The sequence below is a fragment of the Cucumis sativus genome, chromosome 6, assembly GCF_000004075.3.
Source record: "Cucumis sativus cultivar 9930 chromosome 6, Cucumber_9930_V3, whole genome shotgun sequence".
In the NCBI taxonomy this organism is placed as follows: Eukaryota; Viridiplantae; Streptophyta; class Magnoliopsida; order Cucurbitales; family Cucurbitaceae; genus Cucumis; species Cucumis sativus.
The window spans coordinates 16933463-16959820 of NC_026660.2; the positions used below are offsets into that span (position 1 = coordinate 16933463).

The 26358-nt window shown below is 30.8% G+C and overlaps 1 protein-coding gene across 1 annotated transcript; it reads left to right on the forward strand.

The window, feature by feature from the left end:
* Positions 1-15463: 15463 nt before the first annotated feature.
* On the forward strand, positions 15464-23816 carry LOC116404564 (PH, RCC1 and FYVE domains-containing protein 1-like). Its single transcript, XM_031887313.1, is given in 10 exon segments — positions 15464-16045; positions 17426-17512; positions 18266-18355; positions 18476-18562; positions 18668-18787; positions 19489-21310; positions 21313-21590; positions 21699-21845; positions 22223-22740; positions 23305-23816. Coding segments are annotated over 10 exon segments (3360 nt in total). The 5' UTR covers positions 15464-15997; the 3' UTR covers positions 23468-23816.
* Positions 23817-26358: the final 2542 nt, after the last annotated feature.

A 26358-nucleotide genomic window follows, 5' to 3' on the forward strand; every position in this document is an offset into this window, starting at 1 on the left:
ACTTTTGTTTACTTCAATGCTTATAAATAAAATACTCTTTCTCTTCTCATTTTACAATTGATTTAGGTTGACACCACATATATTGATCAATTTGAGATCATTTTTAAAAATTTATTGTTAAAGACATGTATTCAAAATACTAATTTTTTTTATTATTATTTAGAATTCATCCTTTTCAAATTTATATTTCTACCTCATTAACCAAACAGACCCTTAACACAAACTCTTACTCTATTTTTATATATATAGATTAAAATTAATTAGATATTTAATTATAAATTCAATTAAGCATTACCCATTAAATCAGGCTCATAAAATATAATAAACAATAGTTAAATATATACAATTGATATATGAGAACTATATTTGGATTCACAAACGAATAAAAGAAAAACAAAAGAAATGATGTTAAAACATGTGTGAAATTGAATTTGACATTTGGAATTAATCATGGCTATATGGTCGTTGAGATAGCTTTAGAAAAAGGTTGGCCTTTTTTGCCATAATTATATGGCTATAACAAATTGGTATATTATTAGCAATGATTACAAAAATGTGCATTGACCCTAAAATGACTATAAAACTTTAGTCCCTCCCCCTCCTAAAGTATAATGTGACACTCTAAAAAGAGAGATCACAATAGGTCAAGGCATCATAGACATGCATGATGTACACACGATTTAATTTGCTCAAAAATATTACCCTTGTAAAAGATTATCCAAATAAATCATACTAAAAACCACTGTATATATATATTATTGGAGCAGTTGCAATTATACCTAAAATTTGTACCCTTGCTAATATAAGACTTTGAAATTTACAACAATTATAAAAATTGGACCTTTAAATGATAAAAATTAAACTTCAAATAAGATTTTATCATTCGAGCATTTAAATTTTAAAATTTGTATAAGTTTAAAAATTAAATTAAATTTATTAAAGAAAGTTTTAGGAAACTCTAATTTAGATAGGCGGGTACCAAAAAATAGGATTGAAGGACGAAATGGGGTCCTTTCTTTTCCTTATATGAAAGTATGCAAAAAGCTCATAAAGTAGTAAAATGGGTGAGGTTGTTGTGATAATTCCATAGTCCAAAATCAAACATGTTGAGACTATAAAAGAGAAAAAGGTGGTGTGTTAATTTTCAAAGAAATTGTTAATATGTGTGTGAAATTTGTTTTTATTTGTGATCATTTCTTTGATATGTATGGGGCCTCTCCATATTTGTTTCTTTAAGAGATAGGAACTGAAAAGCAAAAGTAAAAGGTAAGGGGAAAAAAAAGTAAAAGATATAAAAGGGTTTTTTTTAATGTCCAAGATTTTGTCTCACTTCCCATTTCCCAAAAAGTTTGTTTCTTATGGAATATTTGGGGGAAAACTGTCTTTTGGGTTCTTCACCCATTATTATTGTACCAATTATACCAAACCAATATATCAGATTTTTAAGATGTGGAAGAAACTATTTCATACTTTTTTTTCTGCTCTAACTTTAAAAGTTTTTAAGATGGCAATAGTCACCCACTTAATAACTAATTTAAGCGATTTAATTATTTATTTAAAAATTAATTTTCTACGAGTTTTCTTGACATTCAAATGGTGTAGGATCAAGAAAGTTGTTTCTTAAGGTACACATAATTAATCTGATCCAGATACTTACATATATCATAAATATATTTTATTATCAGTTTAAAAGAGATAAACTTAACTTGAAATGAAAGAATTTATAAATTAGATACATGTTATTATAATATGCATCTATGATAAGAAGTAGCCTAGATGTCAAAACATACGGTTGGAGTAAAAGAAAATCAAGGTTTTAAAAATTTAGACACCAAACTACAAATTTGATGAAAAGAAAATCAAGGTTTTAAAAATTTAGACACCAAACTACAAATTTGATGAAGTAGAATGAGTTATGTGTCTACGCCCAATGACATATGAGCATATGGAAAGACAAAGATTTATGAAAAACCAAATATTGAGTCCAAATTAAACTTAAAATTATTGGCCATCTTGGATATAAAAATTTGATTCAATTACACTTGTATCATGCACATCAACTTTTACTTAACTTTTTATTTCTTCTTCAGAAATTAAAGTACCTATACTGTCTTAACAATCATAAATTGAAAGGTATATGATAGAGAGAAAATATGAATAAAAGAAATAGGATTGAGGAAATAATAAGGTTGAGGCCAAAAATAGCACTCTAACCTAAAATATGCGTTTATGATATAGAGTTAGTTCTATGTCAAAACTCAAATTTAAATGTTTGGCCGAGACCGAGATCGAGACCGACCCCAAGCAAAGTAGCTAATGAACCTAGGGGAGATGCTCTGTCAATGTTGATCCTAGTCAAAAAAAAACTTAACATGTTCCCTCGACCGATAGGCTAAATAATTATTCTAAAGTGACTACTAATAAAACTGCTTAGGTCAATTGCCTCTATTAAATAGATTAATATACATTTATATGGGGCAACTTAAATTACATTATACTCTAAAACTCTCTAACTTCTATGCTTGTTTAGTCTCTAACTTAAGCATTGGACAAGCACACTACACCGACGTGCAAATTTTCATTTTTGTAGGTCGTGTTCTTCTCTCCTTCAAACAAATTTATGTTTCTATCAAGTCGTATTCGATTGTAAATTTTCATCAATTTAATCATCAATGTCCCATTTGATTTCATAGCAATTTTGGCTACTTTGATTACAATTTGGTTCTTCGTTTTTTAAGATAAAGTCTCTATTTTCTCTAAACTTTTTACAATAATTTTCATCTTTCTTGCATAAAATACTTGAATTTGTAGTCAAATTATTTAAGAACAAATAGTTTTAAAAATTTTCAAAATTTATGTTAATTTTTTAAAATAATGGCAAAAACTAATAAGTAGATAACAAAAGAAAAAAAAGATATAGAAGATGAGATTTGGGTTAAAACTTATATTGATCATGAACTTTGTATCTTGTTCTATTTTGGCCCCTAAACTATTTAAATATATGTTTTAGTTCCTAAAGTTTTAAAGATATATGTTTTAGTCCCTAAGCTTCTAAAAAGAGCATATTTCTTTAATGGTGACTGACTTCTATATTTGGATTAAGAGGATTTCAAATAAGATAACCACTTTTTAGGAAAGTAAGGTTTTAATTTTTAATTAAATGTTCTATGGTAAATTAATGTTTTAAAGAAAAACTCAAAAAGTCAATGTCTTCTAAATTTTAATAATCACAATTTTGGCACATAGTCATTCTTATCCACTTCTCAACTCATACGTTTAATGTAATTCATCCACACATAAATTTTTTAGTTCCTCAAATCTGGGATATTTTGTGATTGATTGAGGTACTTTTTTTCTTTTCCTAATTCCAATTATTTATTCTTTCTTTTGGTTCTATGTTTCGTCGTGGAAATATTTGTTTACAATTTCGTAGAGTGTAATTTAAACAAGTGTTTGTACTTATTTTATTTTACATTGTCGTGGATGTTAAACAATATGTCAGTTATATTTTAAACACCAAAATTATCTCTCGTGAACTTGCTTCAAGATTATTTAAACTTGAAAAATAAATAAATGGTGGTGAGTTGGTAGAGATTTCATAGATTTAAGCTTTGGAGAGAGAGAAAAAAACCAAGTTAGTTTTTAATTTGGGTTTATTTAATTCAAATGTGTTAATTATATTTTCTACGTTGGCGAAAAAGTTTTATAGAATAAAGTAGGAAGATTTCTTGGTTATGTTTCAATTTAATTAACATGATGAATGTAGAGCCCAATCATCTAAATATGGAAAGTCACGTCGTCATTCTGCTAAATAGTTAACAAAATTTTAATAGCGGGGACTAAAGTATATTGTTTTTTCAAAAGTTCAAGGTTCAAAACATACCCTATTAAAAATTCAGGGACCAAAAATAAGATTTTATTCTTAAATTTATTATAAATATTATTAACATCGATGCCTCATTGGTGCTTGATAGTATCCATTGTTGTGTGTTATTATGCTTAGTGTTCATTGTTATGTGTCGTTGTGCTTAATGTCATTTGCCATGTGTCACTTCCCTGCACATCAACTTTTTATCATGTGTTTTGAAGATTTGTACAGTGGAATTTCGTGGTTTTGTAAGAAAATTAGATCGATAAAATTATCAAATGATTTTGGAGGATGTGGTTTTTGTTAGAGTTGTAAAGATTTCTTGTTTTTCTTAAATTTTCATTTATTACTTTAATTTTTCAATATCTGTGTTTTTTTTCTTGTGCCTCATTTTTATACCAAAAGTTGCATTGGTATGGTTTTCTTTCCCCAAATTTGTAAAACATGTTATTGATTTTTTTTTTTCAAAATGTAGTTAGCTTTTTAAAATATTAATGGAAAATGAACAGCAATATTACATAAAGGTTTTAGTAGTGTTTATAAAGGTTGGAGTACTGAAAGTGAGATGGAAGTGTGCTACTGACAAAGTGCAATTATTTATTGAATGAGTAAACAAAAATTGAACCCCAACAACTTGATGCCCATTCAAATTCGTATAATAAATCATCTACTTTCTAATATGTCTTGTGAATTTATATCATTTCCAAACTATAAGTTAAAATTAAATTGGTAGTTACATTTGAATGCTAGCTGGGACACATTTTCATTAAATTGTTATGTATTTCTCATGTGCAGGAAAAAGCATACTTCTAATATAATATAATGAATAATATATATTTTGTTGATGTGGCAGAATGTAGTCAATAAAATTCAATTTGCCTTTCCCACGTGTCATAACACTAATGAGTTTGCATTTTTGGAAGAGACTTGCATGTTAGACTATTAGAATAACACATTAGTGTGGACACTCTACTTATTACATACAACCATGCTTAAGTTAATTTTCAACACATGAATCAAAGCAGACTTTTATATATGTAAGCTAGGAGATAAATTAATATGACATAAGAGTTATCACGTTTTTGTATATAAATGCTAAATGCCTGGGGCTTCCTCAATCTCTGCAATAAAACTCTAGAAGGTTGAATTAGGCTTTTCATAAGGGGAAACATGGATATGTTGTTGATCTTAGCCTCAACCTCCAAGGTTAAGACGAGCCTTTTCGAAAAATTAGCCTACTTAGTTAAATTGGTTGGTCGAGACACGCCTTTTAGGCCAAATGACAACCGGAACAACTCCAAAAGACCTCATACTCACTTTTCAGTTGTGCTTCTTCTGAACCTATTTTGTATTCATCTCCTTGTTTGTTTGAGACGAACTAAATTTTTTGACTTTATCCTCAAACTTTCACTTCTACTATTTTCTTCATCGATTCAAGATTCCTTAACGTACATATATTATTTTTTAAGTTAAAAGTTGAAATTTTCATATTCCATGTGTTAATTAAATATAAAAATCCGTGAGATCTATATGGCACATTCTTTTAAAATTTAAAGATCAAATAATAGAAACATGAATTGTAAAGATAAACTAGTTCTTGCGATTTAACCGTGATTTAAATATAGTGTTTATTGTGGATAATTATCGAGGACAATTGTTTTAAATGACAAAAGTGTTGAAAATATTTAAGTTCACTCAACATATGATTGTTCCAAATTAAACTTAAGTATATATAGTTCCTATAATTAAGAGTATAAGTAGTAATTTTGATTTCTTTTAAGCCTTAATTAACCATATTTCTTTCCTAAGAATCCCTCTCATTTCATATGTATTAGGTCCACTAATACTCCTCTCAAACTTAGAGAGGTGTTGATAGCACAAACAATATGATATCTTAGCTTAATTCGAGTTTGTTTTTAGGTTTTATGGGTTTGTTTCTTGATTTTATTAGTTTGGAGCTTATGAGAGGTAGAGTGCGGCATTAGTGACGACAGGGAGCCAAAGCAGAGTTCAAATTATCAACAAGTAAAGAAGTTGTGAAAATGACCAAACCTGCTGCCGAGGACATAGCTCAATGACGTTTTTTTGGAATGTGTTGAGCGCCACTGCACTGTCTTCTAGCGTCGTGGTACTATGAGGGCGAATCTGCGTAGATGCATATTGTTGGCTTCGTAGCACCACCCCGACACTACGACATGACGCTCCCACTTGAAGGCATCAGCGATGCGACACTGTACCCTAGCTGCATGCATCGCGGTGCCAAAACTTTTTTTTAAAAAAAATATTTAGCACCCGCTTAGGGTTTATTCATTCTGATACCAACCCATTTCTACTCTTTCTGCTGTCTCTATTTTCTTCTGCTCTTTGAGTTATGAATGCATCAAAACTATTCATCATTTGTAATGAAAATTATTATGGGCTAAGGAGATAATTCTAGCTTAGGCGTAGAATGATTTTTTCCCAAAATTGTAGATTTAGATTTTGATTGTTTTATTTATAAATAATTTCACAAATTGTCTTTAGATTCCTTTTACTGTCTTCAATGTAAGGAATGTTTAACAAACTCATTAGAGATTTTATAATAGGGTAACTAAGAAATCAAATTCGACTTATAATTGTAATTTGATCTAAGAGTTACAGAAGGTAATCAACTTAGAATTTCGATTTATTGTCTATGATGAAAAATATTGTTTTATCAACTAGAAAGAATCGTGTTAAATGTATTTACTCAAAATCGTTATTTTAAAATAGTTAGGACTCATCTAATTAAATGGATCAATTTGATAATTTTTAGGTACAATATATGAATTAATTTGAGGAATATGTGATCAAATTACAAATTGAAGAATAACTTGAAACTCGTAGGCTAAATATAGCTTAGTGATTTGAATTCAATTTCTTTATATTTTTATGCAATTTATTTTTCTTGCTACTACTCATCTCAAAACCGCCCATCCTAATGCTACCACTACTACACCTTTTGGTAGAAATAAAATTTATATGATGGAGAGTTTAGCGAAAAAATTGCTTCGATCAAACGTCAAGTAAAAGTGTTCTAAATAAATTCTATTTTAGTGATCAAATTTAAGTAGTGACTCCATTACTTTTTATATAGTAAAGATCCTTCAAAAAAAATTATATATTTTTTTCTTACTCTTTTGAGAATTTGTAAAGGTCTAAAACAAAGGGCAGGTGTTGATAGATTGTTGAAAAATAGTTTTTCTAACGAGTTAATAAGCATATCTCGATGGTTATTACAAATTGTTCGTGAACGAAATATTTGATTAATATCTATAACTACGACTTTATATTAAGTTGTTTGTATGTATATATGTTTATTTAACATAAACATGAACAGTACAAATAAACAGTTTTGTTTAAAGTGATAACTTAAAATGTGAATGAATAAAAGATAATAAGAAATAAATTTTTTTTAAAAATACATTGTATGTGAATAGTTGTATTGTTCATGTGAATTATATCATTAAAATTGGATGCACTATGTGGAACATATCACATGCAAGCGTGAGTTTACAAGAACTGTACTCAGAGAGAACCATTTAATTCTTCGGTGTAACTCTCACGTGACAATCACTTCTAAGTCATGAAATACTATAACTTACGCATGCATTCAATTAATTATAATCTTTACCCTAAATTTTAAATAAAATATACAACCCTAATTAATTACAACCCTCAAACTTTCTACCCAAAAGTTTGACCTCTAATTTGAGTGAGGTTAAAATTAGAATCTCAAACTTATAATAGTAATATAAATTAAACTTCTTAAGTTATAAAAATTAGTTATACTTTCTACAATTAAAAATTTGATGATTAAATTGCAACTATCACTCTAACTTTTTGTAATTATTTTAGATAACAAAACTACTTAAAATATTTACAAATATTAGTAAAATTTCAACATCTATCTAGAATAGGAATTAATAGATATTTATTAGTGTCTATGAATAATAGAATAATAGTAGTGTATATTCTATCTATATAAAAGACATTGACATATTACCATATTTGTAAAATATATTTGTTTGTTTTGTTATATTTGAGAACAATCATATTTTTTTATAATAAAAAAAAAAGAGAGATTTTAAATTAAGGAAGAAAATAGGAAAAGATGAAGAAAAGGAGAAGGGAAGGGAAAGCAAAGTTGGAATAAAGTAGAATGAAAAAGATATAAAAAAGAGTGGACAAAAAGGGAACAAGCAGGTGTTTTTAGGGCTCCATAAATGCAACCCCATATTCTTTGTTTTCTTTTTAATTCATCTTTTCCTTTTCTTTAGGGAATGAATTGAATTTGTAGTTTAAAATTTTAACTTACCAAATCTTATTATTTGTTAAAGCTGTTCTCAAAATAAATTTGTTTTCCATTATTATTATTTTTGTAATCATATTTGAAAAACCACCCAATTCTCTAAACTAATATGAAGACCAACTAGTAAATATGAAAGGCATGACGTTGACTTAAAGCTAAAAGGTCACGAGTCTTGTGAGATTAATCGAAATATATACATAAACTGGTTCAATTATTCACGAGTGATAGATATAAAAAGACTAATCACAGGTAATAGAATTAAGGTTTGAATAGAGGAGATGAATTAGTGTTGAAGATGTGGATGATTTAAGCATTGGTTGAGGTGGAGAAAAAGAAGAAAAGGAGTAGCGTTAGGGTTAGGGGTGGAGTAGTGTGCGTGGTTGAGTCAAATCAAGAGGATGAGATGGGGATATATGGGACATTTATTAAGGGTCCCTCTCTTCTTTGAAATTTGGCTTCTTCTAACCAAAGCTAGCCTTTGGAACCTCCTCTCCTTTTTCTTCTTTTTTTCTTTCTTTTCTTCTCTCATTCTCTTTTTCTTATCGTTTTATGTTTTGTTTCTGCCCATTCTCTCGACATTCTTACTCTTCTTGGTCGGCTCTTTTCACTTACTCTCTCTCACATTTTCCTTTTTTTTCTTAAAATCCAAATCTCTAAATTATTCCTACTCTCACTTTTTTTTTTTTTTTAACCACATTTTCAAATATCATTTTGATATTTCTGATTTCATATTTTAGTTGCCGTTACTGTATACTCTGCTCAACTTTTGTTCATATATTATATTTTCTACATGTCTATTTTAGTCTCTATCCTTTATTTTAATGGGTTTGTTTTATTATTATTTGGTTGTTTATTTATTTATACATATATAACCATAGTAGTTATTAAAAATGGTTTTGATTTTAAAAATACTCATAAAAATTAGAAAAATGATAAGGTAGTGTTTAAAAATGAATTTGATTTTCAAACAAGTTGCAAATGATTAGAGGGATATTATTGTTAATTATTGGTAGGAAGAAGTAAATGAAATTATGATGCTAAATTGGTAATGTAGATGGAAAGGACATTAGATTGTGGGTTGATCCAATATTATTATTGTAGGGTAAAAATCCATCAATCAAATCAATCTTGTTTAGATTTCATTCCATTTTCATAATTCTACTGACTTTCCATCAATTTTGTTAGATACTTTTCAAAAATATTTAGAAAATATTTATAACCTTATAATATTAAATATTATCTTTATTATTATTTGACACGTCGTTAAATAACTTATTAGTTTATTAGATACATCTCATATCATTCTTAATAGTTGTTTAATTAGTAACGAGTAGCTAGGTTTAATTTTTAACCCTCTCAATAAATGTGTGAAAAATTGTAAAGAAAAATAACAAAGTTTTTTACAACGATTATTTTCTTTAAAACTTTATCAAATAATTTAAACTAAAATAAAATAGTTGAAATTGAAATCATATGAAAAAAACTAAACAAACTATATATTATTAAATTAATTTGAACATGTCTAAGAACTTATCAAAAATTCATCCACCACCAACTAGGAATCGGTCATTAATTATTCAAATTCGGCACACAAGTTCAAAATTTTCTCAATCACTTGTTCATGTCCAACAAATCACACATAACAAACATTGTCAAAAACATCAAACTTAATCTCATTGCTCATAAGCTTTCAAATTTGCATCTTGTATCTCACGCAATTCCAAACAAAACCATCAAACAACACAATGCATAACACTATCAATTAACATTTCATCAAAAAGTAAAATTCTAATGGTATTGATATGATCTCTATCCTATTAGTAGAAAATTCAATTTTCCACTATATCACTATTGTATGATGAATTTACCAAAATTAAAATAATGATATGAATTTAGAATGGAAATGGATGAGAAATTAAAATTGGATGTTTTTTTCTACCTAATTAAAATTTAGAATGTGATCTTCCTTAAAAACTCCTCGGTTTGTTCACATTTCTATAACTCCATAGATATTCTCAACAAACCCTTTATTTATTTATTTATTTCTCATTACATTTCACATTTATTTTATATACTCTACATTATTATTTACATCATGTACATTTCAACCACAATATACAATTAAACCAATTGCATAATTTCATCGTTTATATGTATATTATATATTTATTTAACTATTAAAGTTATAAGTTATTAATCTAATATAAAATAGTTTATGGATATTGGGATTAGAATCTCTAACTTTGATAAAATTATTAAAATTAAAAGAAGAAAAAAATAAAAAAAGAAAGCGTTTTTCCATGTAAATATATAGCTTTGTTGGTTCTTTTAATAAGGAATTGTCGTTATTACTTATAAAACAAGTTTAAATGATGCTCCCACTAATCACGTGCTATTATTGCTTTTGGATTTCTTCTCCTTACCATTTTAATTCATCTTTTTCTATTTCCGAACACTACAATTTGGGTTACTGCGTACTCTTCAATTTCCAAACTTCTCACACTATCATCTATCATATATTTTGATTTATAGGAGATTGATTCATTTATTCTTTTGAATTTATTTGAAGGTCTCCAAGTTGAATAATACACATCCAGTTGTGACTTCTTGTATGTGTTCTCTTATATTTTGAAAGTTTCATGTAGGTAGTTTAATTTGTAGTTTTTACTTTGAAAATAATTCTAATTTTTAAGTTTTATGAGAAGAAATGTTTATAGAAAAAAGCGGAAGAATAATGAACGGTAAAAATACAATATCAAATTATGAAATACTTGAGTTCAACCAAAGAGGCACACAAATAAATCAAAAAAATACACTTAGGTTCTAAGCTTAGGTATGTGTGTTTAAGAGAAACTTAATAAAAAAATAGAAAAGCACTACTACCTACACTAAGTACAAATTTTTTATGACTCGAAAGAAACTCAATAGTTAAGCTCGTAAGCGAGAAAAACATGATGAAATGACATGTTTTTGAAACTTCTAGAGCATTGCTCGACCATTAACATTCCAAATTTTTGGTTTGAAGTTATATATATATATATGTGTGTGTGACATGATATCAAGGTCCTATGCTCGACATGAGTTCAATAATGCACATAAGATAGAGTGTGTGTGTGTTTTATATACTTTGTTGACTTGTGATTGTTAAACAAATGATACTATATATATATCCTTACTAAGGTTGTCACTCATGTATATTTCAAAATATGAATTTTATAATATATGTTAAAGTCCAAAAAAAGAAATTATTTTAGAAAAATAAATAATAATAATAAAAAATAGAAAAAAAGTGTGTGAGAAAACCAGGAACGTGATCCAATAGGAATTGGACAAAGAATTGGATGCCCCCTTTGCTTTTACAATTATTATTTCTCAGAATTTCATCAATTTGGATAAACCCCATGCATTTTCTCATCATTTCATTCTATTTAAATCCCCTTCATATCTATTTTCCATATTCTTATTCATATTCATATACAACTCCTTTTTCTTTTCTTTTATTCCATAAATCAAAATATCTATATTCTCATTTCTAAACAAAAAAATATCTCAATAATCTCCTTTTACTACTCCTTCCAACTTTTAAATTTTATAATGTAGATTAAATAAACAACATTTTTTAATATTTTTAAAACAACTTAGAGGGCAAGTACACAGAAATAACTTAGGAAAATAATGAATTAGGATTGTTTATTTATTTATTTTACATTTAAAGTGATGTGCAGTGAGCACCACAATAGATAAAGAAAGATGTTATTTTCTCTTCATTAATGTGATTTGAAGACCTTCTTTTTTGGACCTCCTACTTTAATTTGGGGAGTTAGCGGTTTACTTTTCTTCCCATCAAATGTCCACATCACTCATATATATATATATTATAGGAGGCCGCAAATATATACAACAGTTAGAAAAATAATTCACAGTTAATTATCGTTCAGTTAATTTTACTTTATTGAATATGTATGAATATTTTTCATGATATTTAATGCATTCTTATTACTATTTAGTATGCATTCTTATTACTATTTAGTATTTAGGAGTGTCTTTCAATTAAAAAACAGTAGTGATAATTTATTAATGGATTGTAGGGAAGATATATATACTAATTTTATTATATGTTTTTTCTAATGGAAAAGGGGAGGGAGAGGGGGGAGGGACTTGGTTTTGTAGAATCGTGATGGGCAAGGGAAATATGATCATTTTGCTTGTAGAGTCGTGGGTCATAGTTGATAGGTTAAAGGTTTTGTTACATTTCAGAGTTTGGATTCAGTTGTTTTAGAGTCTGATATAGTCTGACAAAAAATGTAGATATTAAAGAACTGATAGGTCAATTTGATTGTTGCGAGATTCTTTAGATTAGAGGAAATTTCTTAAATTAAATATGCACGGACAATTTAATAATTTATACAAATTAATCATTCACAACTATGTCACACACTAGTTGCTTGAATGCTTAATATGTTTCTCAAATATGGTAGAATATATTTTTCCATTTAAATTCATCAACTTGGTGAAGCAAATTATAGCTTATGAATAAAACTAAATTTACCTTTTCCACTAGTTTCTGGTTTAAGTTTTGTTGTCTCTTTCAAAATATATTTGTAACACATCAAACTAATAAATTATTAGTGGGTATATTAATCCAAATTAGCACATATTTATTTTCATATTATAATCTAGTGCTATAAAATTATTAGATTGCTTTTTAGACAAACAAAGCAGAAAGAAATTAATTTTTAAAAAAATTGTGAGCAGCAAGAAAAGAATAATAATTGAAATTAGATTAACTTAATATTATTTATTTATTTTGATAGTCACCTTTCATAAGAAATGTAAAAATATACTTGAAAATAAGAATGTATTGAAATTCAAGAGATAAGACCAAAGAATGATATTTAGTAGAATGTATCAAGTTCTTGTCAATTTCACTGAAAAAATAGTTTTCCCTCCTAATATTATACATTCAAATGATGATTACAATGCTTCATTTTTCTTACTAAAAAAAAAAAAAAAAAATCCAATACAAAGAATTTGAAAATCAATAGATCCAACATAAATCCACAATATAAATAAATTTTAAGTCTTTTTTTATTATTAATTTTCTAAAAGGTTTGATATATATATATAATACTTAAAAATCAATTTAGATGCACCTTGATTTTTCTAATTTAAAGAAAACAAACTTTATTAGACTTGTATTCTTAAATATGTTAAGACATCTATGGATGCTTGTTTAAAATCAGCTATATCAAATAATGCTTTATTTTTAGAAGTCTATATTAACAAAAAAAAAAAAAAGTTTAATTTTTGCTATTTTTGCTATTAATTGTATATCGTCTCAAAGTTTTAAAATATGTTATCGATAAGGAAAATTGTCAACAATGATAAGATGAACAAAATATTTACATTTCATGACAAAATCAAGTATAGTGAGTTTTTGTTCTTTAGTGATATTTTTGCCATAAATTATAAATAGTTTTTTTTAAGAACTCTTAAATTTTGTGTACAAAATATGTTCTTTAACCTTATTCACTATATGAATTTCTTATTCACAAATGTATTAGACATACACATTAAAAGTTGTTTGGGAGACTAAAATGTAATCCAGATTACTAAAAATTCGAAGCACGTTGAAACGTGTGTCGAATTGAGGATGAGACGAGAATGAGATCTTGAAACATCAAAATGATAGAAAAGAGAGTTGAGTTTTGTTGAAAACGATGGAACGTAATGAGTTTAACCATACAAATTAAAATGAAAGCGTTCAATCCAAAGACCGATTTTGGATTACACATTACATTACAAACCTAATTACATGCATTAAGATGTGGTGTTTGTTTGGAAGGTGCATTTAAACCGTTATTATCCAAAGTCTTTAAATAAAAATTAGGTTTTTTTTTGGAAAAAAACAATTTTCTTGTCAATCTAAATGAATGCTTAATTATACCTAAAATATGGATTACTTATTAATCTTTTTTTACTATGCCAGAAACTTATTAAAAAGTATTAAAAGATAAAAAAAAACATATTATATACTCTTTATAGCTATAAGAGCAAAATTAAACATTGAAAAAATATTAAACGGTTGAAATCAATTTAGAATAAACTTTTTAAAAATCCAATTCATAGTCACTATTTAAATAAAAGAAAGGAACAAAAATTAGGCAAAGCTCCAATATACATATTGATCTCAATTTATAAGCACCACTAAATCAATCGGCTTTAATTTGATGAGATAAATTTGTTTTTATATAAATTTTTACAACACTAATTAAAATTTGTGTTCATAAATAAGAAATCAATTAAACCTCGCATATATATATTAATAAGATAAACAAACCCTTATATTAATAAGATTGCAATTCATGATTAAAAAGAAAAAAAAAAAAGATTGGAAAGCACAAAGGGAGACACTACTTTAATATATGATAACATATAAAAATCAATCAATTGAAGAATAGTTCAATGAATAAGATTGATAATTCAATATTGGCTTACATTTGTTAATATTTATAATGAAATAAAAAAATAGAAGTCAATAGAAAAGAAAAGAAAAGATATAATTAATAAAAAAAGAATTTGACTGAAACAAGCCCCCACCAATAAAAGAAAAGTAAATAGAAGTGTTAAGAAAAGAAAAGAGGAATTAGAAGATTTAAATACAATTTATTAAAAACTAAATGGGTTTAATATTGTGTTGTAGAGAGAAAGAATGTAATGTAATCCGCCATAAATGATAAAACAAATCTAACTGCAAGAATTATTACTTTAAATTATGATATTTGATAGATAACTTTAATGATGAATTTGTTTTGTTGCAAATGTGTCAGTTGGTTTCATGATATCAATTCCTCATTAATTAAAAAGAAATTAGAATAATGAGGATAAATACAAAATGTTTGTTTATGAAAAAATAAATGTTATTCAAATTGTCAACTGCACTATAATATATTTATTTATTAAAATCCCAAATACTCAAAATTATAATTAAAAAAGAAAAAAGAAGAAGAAGAAGAAATACTGGAAATGAATTTGTAAATAACTTTATAGGGAAGGGAATAAAATTATTAAAATTAGATTTTGTTGGGAGGTAGAGCCGCAGAGGGTAGAGGTTAGTACTTCTTTTTTTCCCTTTCACTATCATCCGGTAAATATGGTTATTTAAGAAAATTGGATTTTTATTTATTTATTTATTTATTTTTAATATAAGTTTCCTTTTTATTTTATTTCCTTTTTCGTTTAATTGGTTTTCTCCTATTTCCCGTCTTTGACTCAGTACTTTTTACAGACTTCCGACTACGTCTTTTTTTTTTTCCCTCTCTCTGCTCATCTTGTCTCCTCCGTCCGGTTCTCGCTTTTATCTGTCGCCGGCGGTCTTTAGGACTTCACTTTTTACGCCGTCGGAAGCGGTTTCATTGCCGAGAACACATCTTTGGTTGCTCACAAACCGCTTTGAAGGCTATATTTCAGTTTTTTCTTCTCATTTCTAAGAGTTTAACCCGAGGCTATGAGGATGTTTTTGATTCACTGTTTCGAATGGAGTTTCTAGGACTTTGGCTTCCAAGGAGTGACAGATCTACAAGGCTTTTGGGGGAGGACGAGGGGGAGGGAGCTGTGGAATTTTGTTTTTGTTTGTCACTAGTGAGTTTTAGAGAAAGAGAGAGAGAGGAAGCGCTGCGGTGGGCCTGATGTGACCGTTGATGTTAGTGTACGGAAGATTCAGTCGCCGTATAGGATGACCGGAGAGCGGCGGAGTGATCAGAGCGGGTGGTGGAGTTTTGGCGAATTTTTCACATGGAATGGCAGATCCTTTTAACTATGCAAATGCCGACCGTGATATCGAGCAGGTCTTCTTGTTTCTCTCTGTTTGAACGTTTTATCTTCACTCTGAACTCTATTCCCTTTCCGTTCCGACTTTCTTGCTTTGGATTTCTTCTTTTTATCCGAAACTTCAACTATCTTTTTCCCAACGTAATTAGCTGAATTTTCGGAATTTTTAGGATGTTCTTGGTCAAAATCGAATCGTGGAAGAGAAAGGAATTCGTGATATTTTCTCTCTACTACATAATTTCATTTCCGTTATTCATCTCTCTCTACATTGACTAAAATCTATTAGATATACGAAGTCGTAGGTCTTTGTTATTGAGGAGATGCTGAACATTGATGGACTGATTGAAATTACTTCGAAATTGAGTTTTTCCGATTTATTTATGAGGCAGTCAAGAGAACTATTTCGAATCCAAATCATGTTCGATATTCAATTTTTATGTTAAGTTTATAGACATAATTTCGATGATAAGGCGAGAGGTTATTACATGCAATTTAGGGATGTAATCTTGGTTTATGCTTTCATTAAAATAAAAACATTGGTAATATTTATCAACAAATTTTTCTTTCGAAAGATACAGTGCCCGATTCTGTAGATTTATTGGGAAGAGTTCTTTGGAGATTTAATTTTCTTTTGCAATTAAGAGACAATTAGCTGGGTCCTTTAAGTTTTAAATTTTGTTCTCTCTTTTACTTTGGGATGAGAATAAAGAGTGTAAACTATATCTGATTTTTTCTCGATGCTCAGATATTTAACATTCCCCTAATTGTATAACGAAATGACTTGCTACCTTCTACAATTGCACACTGATGACTGTGGGAGTACTTCAGCTTTGTATTTAATCTAGTTCTGAACTTTAGAACTCTTTGTACAACATAGCAAGTACACTGGCATGATATCAAAAAGTTTTGGAAGTTAAGTTATAAACAATTCAAAGCCGAATAGTATGATGTATTTAACATATAATATTCGTAACTGAAGATTTGCTGATTAGTTAGCCATAGCCGTTTTTGAGTTTGCAAAGCTGTAAGAGTAACGTGGATGTCACTATTCAGAACTGACTATTAGTAAATTTCTGAAGCTAATCAAGTTATTCTTCTGACTTTTCCCAAGATTGATTGGAAATGTTGTTTTTGTTAAACAATCTGTTATGGAATTTCTGCCTCTTTTAGAACTGATCTTTGATGGATGGTCATGTGATTTTTGAGCACTCAACACTGTAGGCTAAGGGAGTTATCATGGTTTTTCTTTTTTTTTTTTTTTTTTTTGTTGCCACGTGAAGCTGAAACTAAATCCTCCAAGCCATTTTTCTTGCTATGCCATTGTTCAATATCCAGCTTTGCTTATAATTTGATTTTCCTCTTTGCGGTAGTTTCACGAGGTTGATATCATTTTGCAGGCATTAATTGCATTGAAGAAGGGTGCTCAACTACTAAAATATGGTCGTAAAGGAAAGCCGAAGTTCTGTCCATTTAGGCTTTCTAGTGTGAGTTTGGTTCCAATAATGATTAGTTAGTCTTATAAAATTTTTATATCCCTTAGACATTTATCTTTTCTGTTCTGACAGTTCCTCCGTAAGAATAAACAAAAGTAATTGAGAACTTAAAAAGAAAATAATAATAATAAGAAACACAAGAATATATGTAGAAACCCTAAAACATAAAAAATTCATGACCGGGCTATAAAGAAATTCAACTATGTGAAAAACTATTACAATCACATAGTATTCTCTTCCCATCAATTCCTGAAGCCCATCACGTCCTTGAATCTTCAGTTGAGGAGAATTTGATCTTCTAATATTTTGTCAAAAACCTTAAATATATCTTCTCAACATTTTGACAAGTTGATCGTTCACTGGCATTCTATTTTCTAGAATGTAACTGGGATCATGATTTTAAATAATTAGTTCATATCTTAAAGAAAGTGAGTTGTTAGCCCCACTTTTGGCTGCAATGCATTTTGATTAAATCTTGGAACTTATTATGATAATTATTTGCGTGTTTGATACTGTTCTTTGGATTGTGTAGGTAAGGCCAACCATTATGAAAAATATATTGTTATCTTATTGAACATTGATGAAAGGACTTTTATTTATTTGTTTCTTTGGAATTTTGGAGCCTGGAGCAATGAAGAGATCTAAATTTAAATTTATTGTCTGTAAATACAGTTACAGTTTTTCAGCTTAGTTGCTTGATAGTATTCCTTGGCTTATTACTATTGCCTTTTCTCCTCTTTTTAGGATGAATCTTCCTTGATCTGGATTTCAAGTAAGGGTGAAAGGAGTTTGAAGTTAGCTTCAATCTCACGAATTATACCTGGACAAAGAACTGTAAGATATTAATTTATTGGTTATCACTTTAATTATTTTTCTTATTTGATGCAATTAGCACTCGTTTTTACTTAATCCTTTCTTTGATATTTATTTTACTATTACCTTGAATTTCTTCAGGCTGTCTTCGAACGGTATCTTCGTCCAGAAAAGGATTACTTATCATTCTCTCTTATATACAACAACGGGAAGCGATCCCTTGATCTGGTTGGTGATGAACATTTTTGCTCTATTTTTATTTTGAAGCTATTCTCTTTTACTGGTGTTTTGATACGATGCTAATGGTGTTACCGTTATGTTCTTGCTCCTTAGATTTGTAAGGATAAAGTTGAGGCAGAGGCTTGGATTTCTGGCCTGAAAGCTTTAATTGCATCTGGTCAAGGTGGGCGTTCCAAAATTGATGGCTGGAGTGATGGAGGCCTCTATCTTGATGTAAACTCTTTTGCTTGAAAGCCCAGTTTTATAAATTGTTATACTTGCTTTATTATTCCCTAGATTGCTTTGCTAATTTTCTTGTTTGCTTGATGGCTATGTTTGTCCTATTTTAAAACCAAATATTGAAGCATTGTCCTTTAAGAAATAACTGTAAACGTTGGAGCATGTGGGATCGAATAATCGTCATTTGTTGATTATTTTGAATATGACCAACTCTTTGTTGGCTCGCTTGGCCTGGAGTGGGTCATTGCTTAAATTCAATTTTGTAACTGATCAGTGCAAGATATGGAGATGCAACTTCAAGAGAACGAAAACCATGCTGCCACTCCTGTCCATGCACAGTGAGAATAACACAAGATTTCTGAAGAAGCGAAAGTGTAGAGAAGAAGAGGCATTGAGACAATACGGCAAAAGAAACTGGGACATTGGAACTAAATAGTGACTCTGTGCAGTCTGTGCTTGCATTCTTTTCCCGCCCTTAATTTACTGAGATTGATGTAACAATTCTAAAAGTTCATTTCTTGAAACTTCAATTGTTGGTTTTAGAGCTTCAAATTTTAAAAGCATTCTTTTATACGCTCCTTTATAATACACATTGTTCTTTTTGAAATGTTATGTTATATGCAGTATGCACAATATCATATCACATGTAGCTTGGATTTCCATGTTTAATACATGGTTTGCTGATGTCATTTCAGGAAGGTTGTGAGTTGACTTCAAATAGCCCAAGTGACAGTTCTCACAGCGTGAATAGAGATAACAGCTCTCCAGAATTTTTTGTGAGTTACAACGCAAATATATCTCTGAAGACTTCTCAACCTGAAAATAACATTGCAAAGTTGGAAAGAGCTCATGTATCATTAAACCAAACAAATATGCAAGTAAAGGGATCTAGTTCTGATGTTATGCGAGTTAGTGTTTCAAGTGCTCCCAGCACCTCTAGCCATGGGTCTGCGCCCGATGATTGTGATGCTCTAGGTGATGTATACATATGGGGCGAGATTGTTGGTGACAATATTGTGAAGATTGGGGCTGAAAAAAATAGTAGTTACGTTACCTTGAGGACAGATGTGCTTCTGCCAAGACCTTTGGAGTCTAACATTGTTCTAGACATACATCATATAGCCTGTGGAGTAAGACATGCTGCACTAGTGACAAGGCAAGGTGAAGTGTTTACATGGGGTGAGGAATCTGGAGGCCGCCTTGGCCATGGTGTTGTAAAGGATGTAATTCAACCTCGTATGGTTGAATCCTTGGCAGCTAGCAGTATCGGTTTTGTTGCTTGTGGAGAGTTCCATACATGTGCTGTTACAATAACGGGCGAACTTTATACATGGGGTGATGGTACCCACAATGCAGGGCTTCTTGGTCATGGCAGTGATGTTAGCCACTGGATACCAAAGAGAGTCTCTGGTCCGCTTGAAGGACTTCAAGTTACTTCAGTGACATGCGGTCCATGGCATACAGCTCTGGTAACGTCTATGGGCCAGCTTTTTACATTTGGTGATGGAACATTTGGTGCACTGGGCCATGGAGACAGAGAAAATATTTCATATCCAAAAGAAGTGGAATCTTTATCAGGCCTGAGGACTATTGCTGTTGCATGTGGGGTGTGGCATACTGCTGCTGTAGTTGAAGTTATTGTGACACAATCTAGTTCGAGCATTTCATCGGGTAAACTGTTTACATGGGGTGATGGAGATAAAAATCGTCTGGGGCATGGAGATAAGGAGCCCAGGCTTAAACCCACATGTGTGCCGGCACTAATTGATTATGATTTCCACAAAGTTGCTTGTGGTCACAGCATCACTGTTGGTTTGACTACTTCAGGGCAAGTTTTCTCAATGGGAAGTACTGTTTATGGACAACTTGGGAATCCCAGTGCAGACGGAAAGATACCTTGCTTGGTAGAGGATAAGCTTTTTGGGGAATCTGTCGAAGAAGTTTCATGTGGTGCATATCATGTGGTGGTATTAACGTCCAAAAATGAAGTTTATACATGGGGAAAGGGTGCAAATGGGAGATTGGGTCATGGTGATGTTGAAGATCGGAAGACACCAACTTTGGTAGAAGCTTTGAAGGACAGACATGTGAAATATATAGCATGTGGTTCAAATTACACAGCTGCCATTTGTCTTCACAAGTGGGTTTCTAGTGCTGAGCAGTCACAGTGCTCTGCTTGCAGACAGGCATTTGGGTTTACACGGAAGAGGCACAACTGTTATAATTGTGGACTTGTGCACTGCCACTCTTGCAGTTCAAGGAAAGCATTAAGAGCAGCACTTGCTCCTAATCCCGGCAAACTATATCGTGTGTGTGATTCATGTTATACAAAACTGATGAAGGCAGCAGAAGCTATTAATAATAATAGGAAAAATGCTATGCCTCGCCTCTCAGGTGAGAACAAGGATAGGATTGATAAGACTGATATGAAAATATCGAAGTCAGTTCCTTCCAACTTGGATTTAATAAAGCAGTTAGACAACAAAGCGGCTAAACAAGGAAAGAAGGCTGATACCTTCTCCTTGTTCGATCCTCTCAAGCACCTTCGCTGTTGCAGCTGAGAGATGTTGTATTATCAACTGCTGTTGATCTGCGACGGACAGCTCCCAAACCTGTCCTCACTGCTTCTGGAGTAAGTTCTAGATCTGTGTCGCCTTTCTCAAGGAAACCAAGCCCTCCTCGATCTGCCACACCTGTTCCTACAGCATCAGGACTTTCCTTCTCCAAAAGTATAACTGATAGTTTGAAGAAAACAAATGATCTTTTGAATCACGAAGTACTTAAATTGCGTTCACAGGTCAGCCATTATGCCCTGCCCCCCATTCTTCTCGAACTGGTTCTTTGCACTATTTAGTGGTTTCGGTTTCTTGACTGAGTGATCTAATGTTGATGTCTAATAATACAGGTTGAGAGCCTGAGGCAGAAATGTGAACTCCAGGAACAGGAGCTTCAGAAATCTTTGAAGAAAACACGAGAAGCCATGGCCTTGGCTGCCGAGGAATCTGGTAAATCTAAAGCAGCCAAAGAAGTCATCAAGTTACTAACTGCTCAGGTCATCTTCTTTTAAATGTATTTGACTATTTTCCTTATTCTACTAAGCTGGCATCTTTGGATCTTCACGTTTGTCTTCGTTTGAGTTCAAAGAGAAGAATGCAATAAAATTATTATGAACAATCATTTTGACAATATCATGTGGTAAAGTGTCTGGCTTCATCTCTGATGAATAAATTACTTTCATAAAGAATTAACTTGTAGCTGTTTTTGTAGTCGAATGAACGAAATAAGAGGAAATGATATGGGCTTCTAATAGAAATGTTCTCTATGCTATAATTGGGTTCCTTTCTTCCGCAATGCTTTAACATCCTGAGAAATGTTATGAAAACAATACTTATGGTTCTAACAATTGATTGTATCCTATTATTGGTCCAGCTTAAAGATATGGCTGAGAGGTTACCACCTGGAGTATATGACGCTGAGAAAATGAGATCACTTCATCTTTCGAATGGTTTGGAGTCAAATGGAGGCTACCATTTGAGTATGAATGGAGAGCGTCATTCACGATCTGATTCAGTTAGCAGCTACTCCTGTGCATCTCCAACGGCATCCGAAGCTGCTGCTTGGCAAGGGAGCTATGGCACAACCCATTCATATAGGGAGCTTTCTGGAACGAATGATAGTGCTCATCAAGATAGAATTGACAGTCGAGATTCTAGACTTCCCAATAGTGGAGGTGCTCATCCAGTTAGCAGTAGTGCATCAGTGGCAGCTGTTGGCAAGGATTCTGAGTCCTTACAAGATGGTGACAATAATTCTAAAGCCAAAACTTCTCCACTGGTTAATGCTACTCAAGTTGAGGCTGAATGGATTGAACAATATGAGCCTGGTGTATATATTACTCTTGTGGCTCTGCGGGATGGTACTCGGGATCTAAAACGTGTGCGCTTCAGGTGATATTTCTTTTCCTTGTTTTCTTTTTAGGTCTCAGCATCTAGAAATACAGTGATCTTTGTCTCTTGGGTGTGACTTCAAATTTGACGAGTTCCAACTTAATTATTGGGTCAGAATATACAATCCATGTGCTGAAGCTCCCTATTTGTAAAATGAGTTTTATTTGGGCTCTCGAAAATTATTTTTAGAAAAATGATGCCTCCATGATATGTTGTAGATTGTGTAGAACAAAACTAACTTCTGTCAACTCTTTTACAATTATTTACAATTACAGTGAACAATACTAACTTGTGTTCATCTTTGGAGGGGAGTTTGCTCTACCCCTGTTCTTAGGTTACCCTCTTCTGTGGGTCTAATAGACTCACTCCTTAGAAGTTCCATTTTAAGAGAAAAAAATTTGTAGGGTAGAGACTCTCTTAGACAAACAATTTTTTTTTTGAAAAATTACTCTGAGCTATGTCAATCTAATGGTTTAGGACATGTAATACTTAAGTGTTAGAATCTGTAGTAAAGTATAAAAAGCTCCAATGTTCTTAAAATGTGTATTATAATTTCATTTACAGCCGGAGAAGATTTGGAGAGCATCAAGCAGAAAATTGGTGGTCAGAGAATCGCGAGAAGGTATACGAGAGATATAACGTTCGCAATTCGGACAAGTCTTCAGTTTCAGGACTGACGTCACAAAGAGCAGACGATGCAGTTTCAATAGCTTCCCAGCAACTATAGCAAAGGGGAAAAGCCAGTACAGTCCTACTCCAAAGCCATTTTATGTAAGTTACAATAGTTGAGATGATTTTGAAGGTGAGCAAAAGAAATGGTAGAAAAAGGAGGAAGTAGTCGGATCCTTTGCCCTTTGTTTATAACGTTATTACCTTCTAACCCTCTCTCTCCTCAAAATTATTTTGTCCAATTTATTTATGGGTTACCTACCCTCTTACGACCTGTTGAATCTTTGGTGTATATAAAAATCATCCATTAAGATTATAGCAAGTCAAAGAAAGTTTTGTTCTTCTGTTGTTTTTTCTTTCTTTCATCATCCCCACAAATAATAAAAAAAAAAGAGAGATTATTTTCTTCTTAGGTTCTGTGAGTGAAATCAGAAATTGATTATTTGGCAGCTGTAGTGTTGGTTGTCTTTGTCTTTGTCGTTAATGGACTGAAGTTGTTCATGTCAATATCTTTGGTTGACATAGCCATGAGCTCCTTTTTTGACCTTTTTCTGCATTGGGAAAAAACTGTCTCTTTTATGTTTTTCTTTTGTAATAAGGTTACATTCTGTCCACTCACTCTTGACCTTCAAAACCATATCCAAGGAAATAAAATAATAATTGATAAGTAATCAATTCCAACATTCCAAAATTGAAATGATTATAAAATCATTGCTGTATAAGATTTCACATTCTGAATTGGGTAACAATTTAATTATTTATCTTCTTAGATGATATACAAGTGATTGAATGTAGATGCTAATAATTATAAAAATAAAGTTAAATCTATAGTTCGAACATGAAAACTAGATGTGCCTTGTGGCATTAATTCTCAAATTGTGGGCAACAATTTAATTTGAGAGATGAAAATGTGGCAGTCTATCTTGATTTACAAAATATTTTCAATAATTTTTGAGTAAACACATTAGGATTTTTTGTTTCTTAATTGTCATTTATATAAGAAATTAAATTTAATGTAAAAAAGGATTGAATTAAAGTGGTGGTCAAATTAATGAGGGACAAGTGGAGGTCGGGGGGTTAAAAGCTGTTGGAAAAACTAGCCATTGGAAACTGACTGTTTATAGTCATTGTAAACTAGCTATTATTTTGTCCTTTTCTTATCCTCCTCTATTTCAATAATGAAGTTTCGCAATTTCACACCATATGATGTTAGTTTCTAATCTTTCCATTTCTTTCCTTTTATACTATTTCTAACCAAAAGTTTCTGTTGATTCCATTTTTTCTTATGTGACAAGTACATGATTGAGTTTAGACGTTGTGCAAATCTTAGAGAGCAATTAACAATTGTGATCTAGCATTGTGATTGTGTCGACTTTTTTATGGCACAACAATGACCTTACATCTATTGTTGCTTTCTCCACATTATAACCAACAAACCTCTTGTGATTGTCTTTGAGACATTTTCATAATAATAATAAAAAATAAATAAAGAAAATTTCAGGAATTTCAATATTCACATCTATTGGTATCAGAGCGACGATCCAACACACATTCTTTTTTCATGGACGCGGAAGCTTCACCTTTATCAAAAGCTATGGAAATTAGATTGACCAATGTAGAAAAACTGTCGGTAAAATTCAAGGAGAGTTTGAAAAAATTCGTTCATTAATGTTAGGAGAGATTTTACGAAATCTAAACATAACTTCTAAAACCCATAAACAACCTACCTAATTAACCTTTCATTCAAAGAAAACAAATCCAAGATAGGAAAGATTCAGGTGATGACATGACCTCCAACATCAATGTTCCTTTAAAAGAAGGCAAAAACTTTGCAAGAAACCTAGGGAAATACAAGATTGCTAAAGATCCTTATCAACATTTCTAAATGAAAAAAAGAGCACAATCCAAGAAACTTATCAAGCAAGATTTAGACATCAAGTTCACCACTAGGGAGGGGTTTTAATGCTAGAGTCTGATTCTTCCAGTGAGGGTGATAACTATTACCATCTTGGTCCAAGGTCGAAGAGATTTTAATCCAAAAAGACACAATAATCCTCAACATGAAAACAAGAATTCCTAGCTAGATTGTGCTTCAAAGGTAGATTTTTTTTTAAATATGCAAACGTTTCAGATGATAAGAAGGTTAAGTTAGTGACTTTCAAATTTCAAAGAGGTGCTTCAGCTTGGTGGGATCAACTCGAGACTAATCAACGATACTATTGACAAGACTCCTGAACATTCATGGCCAAGACTTCTGAAATGAATAAAGAAACGATTCCTTCCCATCAACTATCAACAACAACTCTACAACCAATATCACAACTTCGTAAACAAAAGGACTATTCCATCTTTGATTATACCAAAGAATTTCATTGTTTAGGAGTTCAAAACAACCTATCGGAATCCGAACATCAACTAGTATCAATATTTGTACTAGGGCTTCGAGATGATATCAAAGAAGTGGACAAATTACACCCTGTAGCCTATGCAATTTCTTTAGCAACTACTATATAGAAGAAGCTGCTGCCACAAAAATTGTCATAACCTATAAAAGAAAATAACCCAGCCTTGGGAGTGTCGACCACAATCTTTTCGAAAGAATCCCATACATAATTCTTTGCAAGCCCATCAAACTGCACCCGACTGTCATAAATCTCGGACAGTCGAAACTAAAAAAAAAAAAAATTGAAAATTGAAATAAAAATACTGTTTGGTTTGGCTTCACATATTCAAAATAATTCAAAATTTTGGGTTCAATTTATACTCAATTTTTGGTTTTATTTTATGTTTTGATCTAAGTATAAATTTAGAGTTGATTAAATTTTTGGCAACAATGATCTCCAAAAGGTTAGATTTAGAAAGAAGTCATATTTATAAAAAAAGGAATTAGCCAAGAAATTTAGGAATTTGAAGTAAAATGCTTATGGATTTTAAGAAATGAGCAGTGGG